The following is a 14823-nucleotide window of genomic DNA, read 5'->3' as shown; positions in this document are numbered from 1 at the left end:
CTGATACCATTCCTTTACAGTGTGGTTTAAATCAAATCATTCCTTATACTTTTAATTTTTTTGGAATTTAAAGATCTAAGGTTATTTATTTTTAATTCATAAAGGATAGTAATAGAATATGAATATAATCATAGGACTTTAGCTTGGCTGAGTTCCCTTGATTTCTAAGTCCTGTTTTTCTAAAAAGAGTTGGACTGGCACTTTATTGTCTTGGAAAACTTGGCAAATGGTGTATGGGGATTTGTAGTTACTACACATCAAAGGATATCAAGAGATATCCAGATGGCTTTATTACTTAACCGACATAAAATATTGGAGACCTACTAGATTTAGGCATTAGTTTCAGACCAGACACTGGAATATTTATATAAGAAGACTGGCTGACTATATGCTTGTTAAGGGCTATTATGAAGTGAATGAAGGAGCATATGTGAGTACTTCTGACAATAAATCTTGTTCTCAGAATGCTGATAGTTTGATTATTGTTTTTGCAGGCAGATTTTCAAGGCATTAGATTTAGAATCCTAACTGCTTCTTCACATGTTTTCATATGTTTTTGATAAATTTTTTTTCATTTATACTTTCTCAACTTTTCATTTCTTGCTAGCAACATTGGGTTTTCTTTTTCAAATGTTGTTACTATAGATAAGTCTGTCTCATTCCAGTGAGTTATTTCATGATTTCATGATGTTTTTTAAATTTATTTATTTATAAAAAGGAAACATTGACAAAACCATAGGATAAGAGGGGTACAACTCTAAACAATTCCCACCACCAGAAGTCCGTATCCCATCCCCTCCCCAGATAGCATTCCTATTCTTTAACCCTCTGGGAGTGTGGACCCAAGGTCATTGTGGGATGCAGAAGGTGGAAGGTCTGGCTTCTGTAATTGCTTCCCCACTGAACATGGGCATTGACTGGTGGATCCATACTCCCAGCCTGCCTCTCTCTTTGCCAAGTAGGATGGACCTCTTGGGAAGCAGAGCTCCAGGACACATTGGTGGGGTTGTCTGTCCAGGGAAGTCTGGTTGGCATCATGCTAACATCTGGAACCTGGTAGCTGAAAAGAGAGTTAACATACAAAGCCAAACAAATTATTGAACAATCATGGACCTAAAGGCTGGAATAGTGCAAATGAAGAGTTGGGGGGTCTCCGTTTTGTAGATAGCTAGTAGGCATATTTTAGATATATTCCAAAGAGCCTGTGGCTATACTAGTTTTTTTTTTTTCCCCTGAGCCTGATGTTTTACTTTGAATGGTCATTCTTCCTTGATGGTAATAAGGTTGAATTCAGGGTCTCATACATGTACTTTACCAGTGAGATATTAAGATATGAGATACCTGCCGCCCTCCCTTTAAAAAAATGTGTGTGTGTGTGTGTGTGTGTGTGTGTGTGTGTGTGTAGAGGGAGGGAAGGAGAGAGAGAGAGAGAGAGAGAGAGAGAGAGAGAAGCAGCAGAGCACAAAGCACTCTTCCACCATCCATAGAGTTCTGACTTTTTTATCTTTGTTGCTGTCATGTGGTACCAGGGATCAAGCCCAACACCTCACAAATGCAGAGCAGGTGCTTTATCACTGTGTCACTTCCATAGTCTTCCCAGTTGTATTTTCTTTCTTTTTTAAATATTTATTTATTTATTCCCTTTTGTTGCCCTTATTGTTTTATTGTTGTAGTTTTTATTGATGTCGCCGTTGTTGGATAGGACAGAGAGAAATGGAGAGAGGAGGGGAAGACAGAGAGGGGGAGAGAAAGACACCTGCAGACCTGCTTCACCGCCTGTGAAGTGACACCCTTGCAGGTGGGGAGCCTTATGCTGGTCCTCCCGTTTTGCGCCACCTGCCTGCTGCGCTACCACCCGACTCCCTCCAGTTGTATTTTCAGTGTCTAGTATGCTTACCATTTTTTAAAAAAATTTTACTTATTTTCCCTTTTGTTGTCCTTGTTGTTTTATTGTTGTATTTATTATTATTGTTGTTGTTGTTCTTGATGTCATCATTGTTGGATAGGACAGAGAGAAATGGAGAGGAGGGGAAGACAGGGGAAAGAAAGACACCTGCAGACCTGCTTCACCGCTTGTGAAGCGACTCCCCTGCAGGTGAGGAGCGGCGGGGGGGCTGTTAAAACGAATTCTAGAGGATAGACCCTCACCCCTTACATTTAGCGCTATAGCAATGGGGGCTTTTAGAATCTTTCTTTGGGGGGGCGAGCAGTAGCACAGCGGGTTAAACGCATGTGACACAAAGCACAGGGATCCAGGTTCAATCCCCCAGCTCCCCACCTGCAGGGGGATGGATCGCTTCACAAGCAATGAAACAGGTCTGCAGGTGTCTATCTTTCTCTCCCCCTTTGTCTCCCAGTCCTCTCTCAATTTCTCTCTGTCCTATCCAACAACAACAATGGCAATAACAACAACAATAACAACGATAACAGGGCAATAAAAGGGGGGAGAATCTTGCGAGGAGCGGCTAATGGAGTAAAATATCTTGCAGCGGGACTTCAGTTGTACTGATAATGCTTCGACACCTTTAGAGAAATCATGACGTACGTGGTTTCTGTTTGTATAACCAGAGCACTGCTCAGCTCTGGCTTATGGTGATGCTGGGGATTGAACCTGGGACTCTGGTGCTTCAGACTATGCATGACTACTTACTTTGGAATTTCTGGAGTCATTGGTTCCAGTTGGCTCTTCCAGGCAACTCAAAGACCTCCAGCAACAGTCTTCAGTAGAAAACCCAAATATGGGGATAGGTGGTGACACACACAGTTAACTGCACACTACTATGTGGAAGGACTTGTGCAAGGGCCTGGGTTTGAGCTTCCACTCCGCACCTGCAGGGGCGATGCTTCGCAAGCAATGAAGCAGGCCTGCAGGTGTCTATCTTTCTGTCTCCCTCCTCCTCTCAATTTCTCTCTGTCCTGTTGGGGATTGGTAGGGGTAGGAAGGAAAAAAAAAATGGCTGCTGGAAGCAGTGGATGAATAGTGCTGGCACCAAGCCCCAGCAGTAACCTTGGAGGCAAAAAGAAAAGCCATTTAGTTTTTCTTCCATCTGCCTCCCTGATACAGGACTCTAATTAAATGCAAGGCTTTCCGTCATGACATGAGTAACAGACTTATCCAAATAAAAGATTAGAAGAGAGTTGTTCATCTGTTGACTGTCATCTATTTCCTCAGGTTGAGTATTTTCATTCCTTGCCAACTAGAACTGGCTATCCACCTTTGGCATTAGTGAAATGATCCGTCCTATCCCCAGAATAATAAGTCTTTCCAAAGACTCAGGAGTCACTGTGCTAACATTATATTAATCTTTCAGGGACTGAGGGGGATGGCTGTGGAAATATTCAATGGAAGTCAGAGAACAAGTTCCTAGCCATGCAGGTTCTGTATGAAACATCAGCAGCAATTATAATGAATGCACTTGACATTCGTGTTGATGACTTTTGCTGGATTCAAAGGAGCAGCTGCCACAGTATAGTTAAAGAGACTTCTTTTGGGGCTTCTTTATTTCTTTTCTTTTTTTTTTAAATTTTTTTATTTATTTAAAAAAGGAGACATAGGATAAGAGGGGTACAACTCCACACAATTCCCACTACCAGATCTCCCTATCCCATCCCCTCCCCTGATAGCTTTCCTATTCTTTAACCCTCTGGGAGTATGGACCCAAGGTCATTGTGGGATGCAAAAGGTGGAAGGTCTGGTTTCTGTAATTGCTTCCCTGCTGAACATGAGCATTGACTGGTGGGTCCATACTCCCAGCCTGCCTCTCTCTTTCCCTAGTAGGGTGGGGCTCTGGGGGGCTTCTTTATTTCTAGAGGAAGTTCTCTCTAGTGGCATTCTCTCTCTTTCCCCCCCACCCCCCTCTTTTATCAGGATTATCACCGAGGGTTAGTGCTTCCATGACTCTACTTCTTCTGGTGGCATTTTTTTCTCTTTTTCCCTTTTTTAAATAGTGAGAGACAAAAATAGAGGGAGAGAGAGAGAGAGAGACAGGAAGAGGAGGGACAACTCAGCAGCACTCCACTGCTTATGAAGCTTCTGCTCCAGTGTGGCTACTGGTGGCTCATCTGGGCTCTCGTACATGTGCACTCCACCAGGTGAGCCGGCTTCTGTCCCCCGAAGTCTTCTACATTACTGAAGTGTCTTCTGGGATTTTGCGCCAACCCATTAGTTTTATTTTGTGTATGTGTTTTCGCCAAGCCTCATCATTTATCTTAGTATTGTCTTAGAAAGAGATGACAGATCATAATTCTAACATTAGGATTCTAATGATCCTACTGGCTGAATTAGGAAAATGTTTAGAGAAAAATGAGGCATTTGAGATGTGTCTTGAAGGGCAGGTAAGCAAGGAGGAAAGATCTTGTTGACCACGGTGTCAAGGAAAAAGTGATGAAAAGATAGGCCAATGAATATTTGTGTATGTCAATGGAATACTACTTAGTTGTTAAAAAATGATGAAGTCATCTCCTTTGCTTGATCTTGGATGGAACTTGAGGACATTATGTTTAGTGAGATAAGTCAAAAAGAAGGGCAAATATCAGAAGATCTCATTTATATTTGGAACTTAAGAAAAAAAGACCAGAAAAGGAAAACAAGCAAAACTTGGTCTGAGCAGAGTGTAGTACCAAAACTAAAGACTCTGGGGTGGGAAGGATTAGGAGGGTGGAAAAACGGTCTTGGGATCTTGATGTGCTTGTGAATGCCAGCAACCTTCCTAACTTCAAATCACTAAAATACAATACAATAAAATAAAATAAAATTGTGTATGTTTAGAAGTACATAATATCAATAGAAGATAACTTGTGAGAGGTGTATTACAACAGAACAGGCACCTCAGAATCAGAAGCAAGACATTTTTTGGCCGGTTATTTGGAAAAAAAAAAAAGCAAAGTAGATCTTAGGTGATTTATTCATTTTAAATTTTTATTTACTTATTTATTATTTATTTGTGAGACTGTAAGTTAATAGGACTGTATATTAACACCATTCCCACCACCAAAGGTCTATGCCCCACCCCCCAGTGAAGCTGAACATCTGTTCTTATTCATTTTTAACTTTAAAAATTTATAAAATAAAATTACTATATATTTTTATATTTATTGGCATTAATAAAGCTAATTTAAGTTTCATTTGCTTATCTTCAAATTATTTCCTTTTATCTGTTACCTAATTTTAGCCTAACAACATCTGAAACATATCTGAAGATAATGTAGTTTTCTAACATTTAAAGATGTGGAAACTGAGATATAAGATTATATGATTAACAGACAGTCAGATGGCTGTTATTCCCTCCACTTTTTTTTTTTTTCTTATTCCTTTATACCAGAGCACTGCTCAACTTTGATTTATGGTGGTATAGGGAATTGAACCTGGGACTTTAGAGCCTCAGGCATGAGTCTTTGCATAAACATTGTATTATCTCCCTTACCCTTTCCAAATCGTTTTATTGAAGAAGGAGTGGTTAATAGGACAGTAGTTGAGACTTGGGTACAATTTTTCATTTCCCTTTGATAAAATGGCCAGGTTTAGAGTAATATCAGATTTTTAGTTCCATGTGCTTGTTGGATTTTGTATGTATGATCCTTGTTGTCTCTCTCCTCCCTAAAATTAGTGTTCCTCTTTTCACCATAGGACTTGGCTTTTACACTGGAAGAGAGACAGCAGTTGAACATTCATGGATTATTACCACCTTGTTTCATCAGTCAGGATGTCCAAGTCCTCAGAATAATTAAGAATTTTGAACGACTGAATTCAGACTTTGACAGGTAACACTCTTGAAGGTGATTTTTCTGTTTCTTTTAGGCAGTTGTCTCATTTGCATTTTACTGAGTGAGGAAGTTAGGTACTAAGTACTTTGGAGAGATAAGTTAACTTTGGTGATAATTTGTCCATAAATAGCTATGATTTTTCTACTCTGTAGAAATATTTGAAGAACTTTTCCAAATTATATCCTTGAGATAATATTTTTATCATGTAATAAAATTGTTGTGAAGATAAATTACCAGGAATGCTGTGCTAGACAGATCAAAACATGTTCATGTAACTCCTTGTCAGATTTAAGTACATTGTCGATAAAAGTGTACTTTCCCAATTTCCAAGTTTGATTTCGACACTATTTCAAATTTAGATCACTTACTTTAGTTCATTTTCCCCTTTTGCTAAAAGATAAAGATCATTTAGTTACCTCCCATTTGACAATCCTAAGTAGAGATTCTGACTATCACTAGCTGTGGATCTTTGAGCAAACCATTGCAACTATTGTCATGCCTGCTGTGTATGTCTTGCTCTTTTATCACTACAGGTTGCAAAACTCTTAGGTGATATTTCCTTTTCTGTTTAGTATCCCTTAACTTTCACACAATGATGTAAACTTTTAATATATATATATATATATATATATACATATATCTATTATATATATGTGTGTGTGTGTGTGTGTGTATGTATCATGTAGGCTAATATATAATATAATAATATATATGTAGGCTTATATATATGTGTGTGTGTGTGTGTGTGTGTGTGTGTGTGTGTGTGTGTGTGTGTGTGTGTATCATGTAGGCTAATCCAGACTTTTATTACTGAGGGGTCCTGTCTAAACTGGGTTGTAGTTTTGTTGACTATAGCCACAAAGATACACTAAGGAATATCTCATTTTTCAGATGAACTTTTCCAACTATCCTCAGTGGAGTAGAATTCCAATTTCGCCTTGGTAGTTTAGATTAGTTACCCAGCCAGAACTGTTACTTTCTTTGCCTTTTTATTCAGAGGCATGCAGTGTCCAGCCTTAACTCCCAGTTCACTGGACTCCTTGTATTCTGGTGGAAACATCCCTCCCTTGAAATGTATATCAAGTTAAAGCACTGTCCTTTCCATAATGGAAACAGTTCATTATAATCAAGCCTGCCTTGAGTAGCTTACTAAATCAAACTAAACAGTGTTATATCAGGGAGTCAGAGTTGGTTTCTGCTGGTAAAGTAGACACTTGGCAGTGTCAGTAATGGGTTGGCTTTTGGTAAGTGAAAGTTTGTGTTCTAAGTCTATGGAAAGCCTCCCATCCATGCCAAGATCACTTTTTTTCATCAGCCTATGAAACATGACAGGGACAGCGAGGAAAAGATATGCACTCATTTTGTCTAATATATATTTGTTTATTTATAAAACTCATAATCTTATCTTCCACTTATTACATGCTTCCTTTAGCCTCTGACACTTTGTTATTTTCCTGGGTCATTTTATCAACTACTTCATAAGAGCTGATGACTTTCAAATTTTCACCACAGATTATTCCTCAGGTATTTTTTTATCACCTCAGTCCTAGATGCTTTTTTGCATATTATAATTATAGATAAAGATCTCTTCCCTTATGGAATGTGTGTAAACTAATTAAAATTACTGAAGAGTATTTAATAGTAAAACAATAAGTTAATTATTTAAAGTGTTAGAAAGTGGAGAATGCTAATATAAGAGGAACTGAGAATGTGGGGTGGGTGGTTATGGTCAGTTTGCATTGTTAACTTGCTTGATGACAATAGACTTCCTTGAGAATGTGAGTTAAGAGCAATTGATTTAGTTGGTGAGGCAGTTAGTCCTGAAGAAATTTGAAGGACAGTGTTCTCTAACTGGCATGTTGAGGAATTAGCAGGAAAACCTGTGTCTGAGACAGAGCGAGTAAAGATAGTAATGATACTTTGGGAGAGGAAAGTAAATAGCTAATGAGGGACAAATGATGTTATTTCTTTTTTAAAAATATTTTTTGTTTATTTTATTTATTCCCTTTTGTTGCCCTTGTTTTATTATTGTAGTTATTATTGATGTTGTTGTTGTTAGATAGGACAGAGAGAAATGGAGAGAGGAGGGAAGACAGAGAAGACAGAGAAGGGGAGAGAAAGATAGACACCTACAGACCTGCTTCACTGCCTGTGAAGCGATTCCCCTGTAGGTGGGGAGCTGGGGGCTTGAACTGGGATCCTTATGCAGGTCCCTGTGCTTTGCACCACCTGCGCTTAACCCACTGCGCTACCGCCTGACTCCCACAAATGATGTATTTCTTTGCAGACTGCTAAAGTATTTACACTATCACTCTGGATGAAAGAGAAATTATTCAGGGATTTGAATGGATTAGTATGCTCTGAGATATATTTCAGGAAGACAGACTGTAATGTTAAGAAGAGATTGTAGGGGATTGGGGAGTGGTGCACCTGGTTGAAAGTACACCTTACCATGCAGAAGGATCTATGTTTAAGTCCCTGCTTCCCACATACAGGGGGGGAGCTTCATGAGTGGTGAAGCAGAACTGCAGGTGTCTATTTTTCTCTCCCCCCCCTCCCCTATTTCTCTCAGTCTCATAACTGAAAGAGAGAAAGAGAGGAAGGAAGAAAGAAAGAAAAATGAAAAATGGCTGCTGAAAGCAGTGGATTCATTGTACAGGCACCAAGCTCAAGTGACAACCAATGGTGGGAAAGAAAGAAAAAAGAAAGGGGGTGGGAGGGAAGGAAAAAAGGAAGGAAGGAAAGGAAGGGAAGGGAAGGGAAGGGAAGGGAAGGGAAGGGAAGGGAAGGGAAGGGAAGGGAAGGGAAGGAAGGAAAGAAGGGAAGATTGTATACTTGAAAAACATTGACAAGACTTACTTTAATCCAGACAAGAGACAAGGGTGCTTAAGGCCCAGGGTGATAGCAGTGTTCAGATTCTGAAAATATGTTGACATAATTTGCCAGTATGTCAGAGGTAAGTGCTAGCTTTCAGAGGAGAGGAAAATATAAGCAACAGGAAAAGAAGTGATCAGTGAGATAGAAGGAAAGTCAAAATAATATGATGGCTTAGAAATCTAGCAACGAAAGTGGGAAAGTGGATGCCACCCATATAAAATGTTCTGATAAGAGGAATATCACAACATCTGAGGACTGATCACTGATTTAGCAGTGGGAACATCTACATTAAGTTTTAGCATGTTTAGGGAGTCGGGTGGTAGCGAAGCGGGTTAAGTGCAGGTGGTGCGAAGTGCAAGGACTGGCATAAGGATCCAGGTTTGAGCTCCCGGCTCCCCACCTGAGGGGAAGTCACTTCACAAGTGGTGAAGCAGGTCTGCAGCTGTCTATCTTTCTATTCCCCTCTCTGTCTTCCCTTCCTCTCTCCATTTCTCTCTGTCCTATCTAACGATGACATCAATAACAACAACAGTAATAACCACAACAACAATAAAAAAAGTTTTAGCATGTTTAAAAGTCTTCATCTTCTCCTCAAATGTGAAATTTTGGGCATTTGTATAACTCAAGATAATTGCCAAGTATTCAAATCCTTGTGTCTAAGTCAGAAATGTCTCTAAAACTCAAAAGGCCATTTGATACAATAAAAAAAAGTTCTGTGGTCCTGGAGGTGTCACAGTGGCTAAGGAACTAGACTCTCAAGCATGAGGTCCTGAGTTCCATCCCTGGCAGCACATGTGCCAGAATGATGTCTCTCTCTCTTCTTCTATCTTTCTCATTACTAAAATAAAATCTTCTTAAAAAAAAGTTCCTTCAGTTTGCCTGCCTTAGTAATTTTTCAGGTTGACTTTCTTTCTCTTCTTTAAAAAAAATTAATTTATGGGGCCAGGTGGTGGCTCACCTGGTTAAGCACTTACATTATAGTGCACAAGGACCCAGGTTCAAGCCCCTGGCCCCACCTGCAGGGGGAAAGCTTCACAAATGGTGAAGCAGGGCTGCATGTGTCTCTTTGTCTCTCTCCCTATCTCCCCCTCCTCTCTTGACTTCTGGCTGACTCTATCCAACAATAATAAAAAAATTTAAAAATTTACTTATTTTGGAGAGAGACAGAGAGAGATCGAGAGGGAAGGAGAAAGAGGGAAAGAGAGAGAAAGAAACCTGCAGTACTGCTTCACAGTTTGTAAACCTCCCCCCCCCCCCTCAGGTGGGGATCAGGGACTTGAACCTGAATCCTTGTGCACTATAATATGTGCACTTAACCATGTGCAACAATGCCTGGTCTCTCAGGTCATTTTTATTTTTTTTTAACTTTTTTTGTGATTTACAAAATTACAAGATAACTGTGGTACAATTCCACACCATTCCTACCACCAGAGATCTATATCCCCATTTTCTCCATTGGAAACTGCAATGGTTCTTCCATGATCACAGATATAGGTTGACTGTTATTTCTACATCTGTCCATGTCTCTCTCTCTCTCTCTCTCTATATATATATATATATATATATATATTTATTTATTTATTTATTTATATATTTATATATTTCCTAATTTTTTATGGTCCTACCTTCTCTCTTGTTCTTTTTTTTAAAAATTATCTTATTATATTCAATAGAGGCAGCCAGAAATGGAGAGGAAGGGCAATATAGGGAGGGAGAGAGACAGAAAGACACCTGAAACACTGATTCACCACCCATGAAGGTTTCCCCCTGCAGGTGGGACTGGGGGCTTGAACTTAGGTCCTTGCATGTTATAACATGTGCGCTCAACCAGGTGTGCCACCACCCAGTCCCCTTCTCTTTCTTTCTAACTTATAGCTACACCTGTTATTACTTCCAAAATGTCTTTCCTTTTTTTCCTTTTCTCTCTCTGGAATTGGAGTTTTGAGCCCTCTAATCATTTCCCTAACATTTCTTCCCCTAACATTTCTCCTCCTCTGAGAATACAGATGAAAATTCTTTTTGGAGTGCTGAAGGTGGGAGTTCTGGCTTCTCTAATTGCTTCTCCACTAGGCATGGGCATCGACAGGCTGATCCATACCCCCAGCCTATTTCTGTAGTGGGGTAGGGCTCTGGAGAAGTGAGGTTCCAGGACATGTTTGGTGAGGTCTTCTGCCCAGGGAGTTCAGGGTGGAATCCTAGTAGCATCTGCAACTTGGTGTCTAAAAGGCAGTAAGACATAAGACAGGACCAAAATGTTTAATAAATAGGAACCAGAAAGTAGGAATAGAACAGGCGATAATAGGGGATTTAGGGTGGTAAGAATCTAGGACATCTATCTTAGATATTTTCCTAGGGACCCATGACTTTAGTAATTTTTGCTTGAGCTTGATAGTTAACATGGAGGTGGGCTAAAAATATTGTCTGGGACGATGTAGTTAGAATTTAGAATAGAGCTAAAAAGCTGAATTGGGACAGAAAGTAGCTCCTGGACTTGAAGAAAATATGTAAGTACAAGGAACTACTACTATGTCAATCTGATTTGGGGCCTATGCATCTTCATATTTAGCACAGGAGCCTGTATCACCTCCTAATCCTTGTCAATGTGAGCTTGCAGTCCATGGTCACAGCTGGGAACGTTCTTCAGGTTATTTTTTGCATGTCATTTCCCTTGGTTATTCAGTTCTGTAAATTAAAAAATATGACATTTTCCTTTCTATTACTTAGTGAAGTTAGTTTTCATATCTACTTTATTCTCACTGACCTTTCACTTTATAGTAGGGATAGTCTTCAAATAATAAGTCAAACTGATATTTCAGTAATTATTTTATTGTCTGAATAATACCGACTAAGGCTTATAGTCTTTTCATTCTTTGCGATATTTAAGAGTATCTCTAATAACTTTTTTGATGAAATGTTATGTGATTCAACAAACTTTATACTTTTTCAAAGTGTCTACTTAGATTTCTAAGCAGCTATTATTTCAAGACTTGATTGAAATATCAGTATTATGTTCACTTTGTACAGGTATCTCCTCTTAATGGATCTTCAAGATAGAAATGAGAAGCTCTTTTATAAAGTGCTAGTGTCTGACATTGAGAAATTCATGCCTATTGTCTATACTCCTACTGTGGGTCTGGCTTGCCAGCTGTACAGTTTAGCATTTCGAAAGCCAAGGTATGTAACAGCTTGTGATTTTGTTTAAGTGTGACATCTTGTGATTTTGTTTTTTGGTAAAGGTTTTACAACTATTAAAATATCTTGAAGTTCAATTTTGGAAAAACATGAGTACACATAACATTAAAAATAGAGTATTTTCTTCTAGGCTTATAATCATTGAAAAATACTTATTCCTTTAAACCATTTTGGGTTTCCCTCACAAAAAATAAATGGCTTGGGAATCGGGCTGTAGTGTAGCGGGTTAAGCACAGGTGGTGCAAAGCACAAGGACCGGCATAAGGATCCCGGTTCGAGCCCTAGCTCCCCACCTGCAGGGGAGTCACTTCACAAGTGGTGAAGCAGGTCTGCAGGTGTCTTTCTCTCCCCCTCTCTGTCTTCCCCCTCCTCTCTCCATTTCTCTCTGTCCTATCCAACAACAACAGCAATAATAACTACAACAATAAAACAACAAGGAAAACAAAAGGGAATAAATAAATAAAATACATATTTTAAAAAGGCTTGTTTTTGGGGGGAAGATAACACATCATAATTAAACTGGTCATTGAGATGTTAATTACTACATTATATATGCATTTTATAGGTTAAAATAGAGATTGCAAATGTTTTTCTAAAAATGAGGAATATATGTTCTAAATTCAAAGTTGGCATTAAAATAGATGTTATGTTGATTTTCCTTAAGTAAATAATAGTAATCTAATCACTTTTAAGAATAAGTAGACTATAACATACATTTTTTCTTAATTATTTGCATACTTTACTTACTATATTACTTTAAACAGTTTTTGAAGGAATTGAAATACATTTTTAGTTTAACTATATCTCAAATTGAATGTACTAGTGATACATTACAATACTGAATTTAAAGATAAAAAGAAATGTCTAAAGTATTAGTTTTAACAATATATCACTTTATTGGGAAATGTTTATAAAACTTTTGTCACAGGTGTACAGGTTTATGGCCTTCTTGTGCTGGATGTCAGCACACCACATACTCCACCAGCTTTCCTCATTCTCCCCCACAGGGTGCTGTATAATCCTTTCTGCCTCTCTTTTAGAGTCCTTGAATCAAAACTTAACTCTCTCTTTCTTTCTTTCTTTCTTTCTTTCTTTCTTTCTTTCTTTCTTTCTTTCAGAAGAGCCCCTTGAAAGTACTCCTATTAGAAGCAATTACAGAAGTCAGACCTCCCACCTCTGCACCCCATAGAGATCTTTGGTCCATACTCCCAGAAGGATAAAGAATAGGGAATCTTCCAATGGAGGGAATAGGCTATGGCACTCCGGTGGTGGGAATCGTATGAATTGTACCCATCTTAGCCCGCAATCTTGTCAATCATTATTAAATTACTACTACTACTACTAATAATAAAGAAGTTGAAAAATAAAACTCAGAGCAGAACTTGGGCTGGAGTAGGTGGTGTGTTACATGAAAGTAAAAGATTGGGGTGGGGTGAAGGTTTAGGTTTTGGAACGTGATGGCAGAGGAGCACCTAGAGGGGGTTGAATGACAATGTAGAAAAATGAGAAATGTTACAGATGTACAAACTATTGTGTTTTACTATTGGTTATAAACCAATAATCCCCCCAATTAAAAAAAAAGTACTCCTATTGAAAGGATTATTTCACAAGTTAAAACCTGGAGATTTCATGATGAATTTCATGTTAATGTATTGATTCAGTGGTACTACCTATTATACTTACACATAATACCTTTTTTATAGAGAAAGGAATTAGTCATATTATCTTGTACATAAGGATAATTAGCTGAACATCTGTGAGTGGCTTCATAGAACATAAATTGCCTTCATAGAACATGCATATATTGTATTTATATATTGACTGTATTAACAGCAGTTAAATATTTTTTCATAGAACATTATTTAGAACTTAGCTGGTAATTGTAAAGAATAATTCTTTTTGGAATATAAAACAATATTTTAATAATATAAGAAATACATATTCATTGTTGAAAAAATAGTGACATACAAACATAGAAGTAAGACACTTGAAAAATACCAGACAAATAAAAATCCCAAACCAGACCATCTATTAGACCTTTTGTACTGTTACAGTGGGAATTTTGAAATGTTCAGAAAGTGAACACAATTATGCCATTTATTATCACCACATCTACTTTGTTTGCATATAGTAGTAGCAATTAGGAACCTACAAGTGCAAGTTAAGGATTACTAGTACTTCAGTACTGAGTTTAATATTGTAATAGAGATATATCTTATAATCTCATACTTACAATATATATCTTCATTAGATGATGCTTTTCTATGACTAGATACTTATTTTCATTTTGAAATTGGCATTAAAATCTAGGTAGGTGTTGGGAGTTGGGTGGTAGTGCAGCAGGTTAAGCGCACGTGGTGCAAAGTGTAAGGACTAGAGTAAGGATCCCAGTTCGAGCCCCCAGCTCCCCAACTGCAGGGGAGTCACTTCACAGGCGGTGAAGCAGGTCTGCAGGTGTCTATCTTTCTCTCCCCCTCTGTTTCCCCATCTCTCTCCATTTCTCTCTGTCCTATCCATCAGTGATGACAATAATAACTACAACAATAAAACAAGAGCAACAAAAGGGAATAAATAAATATTTTTAAAAATCTGGGTAGGTGTCAAAATATAAATTCTTAATGAATAACTCAGCTTCCTCTTTTTTTTTTCCAAGATAGATGCTGGAAGATTTATTAATTGTCTTTGTTTAAAAATTTTGTTTCTTTTGGGTACAGATACTTTATGTAGACTTTTTCAAGATGTCATGGATAATTGTTTTTAAGATGTTTTGAACTATGCTATGAACCATTAACAACCTCCTACCCCCAGTAAATTGGGGAAGGGAATATTTTTTGGTCTTGGTTGAGTTATCTCATTCCATGAGTTTATAACATTTTCTGTTTTAAAGAATTTTGATGAAATTTTTAAAGAATTGCCCCCTATCCCTTTTCCTATGAGTTCTTTTAACTGTGTTTCAGTTTTACCTTGCCTTTAGCAATTAATCCTGTTCTA

The 14823-nt window shown here is 38.2% G+C and overlaps 1 protein-coding gene across 1 annotated transcript in view; it reads left to right on the top strand.

Moving 5' to 3' along the window:
- ME1 (malic enzyme 1) overlaps nucleotides 1-14823 on the top strand; it is a 191812-nt gene that overhangs the window by 20728 nt on the left and 156261 nt on the right. The window contains exons 2-3 of the mRNA XM_060205440.1: nucleotides 5627-5760; nucleotides 11665-11814. Coding sequence (XP_060061423.1) covers nucleotides 5627-5760; nucleotides 11665-11814 — 284 coding nt within the window. The remainder of the gene's footprint in view (nucleotides 1-5626; nucleotides 5761-11664; nucleotides 11815-14823) is intronic.

The sequence above is a fragment of the Erinaceus europaeus genome, chromosome 13, assembly GCF_950295315.1.
Source record: "Erinaceus europaeus chromosome 13, mEriEur2.1, whole genome shotgun sequence".
In the NCBI taxonomy this organism is placed as follows: domain Eukaryota; kingdom Metazoa; phylum Chordata; class Mammalia; order Eulipotyphla; family Erinaceidae; genus Erinaceus; species Erinaceus europaeus.
Note: the sequence above shows the minus strand (reverse complement) of the source record. Positions and strands in the feature narration are given on the sequence as shown.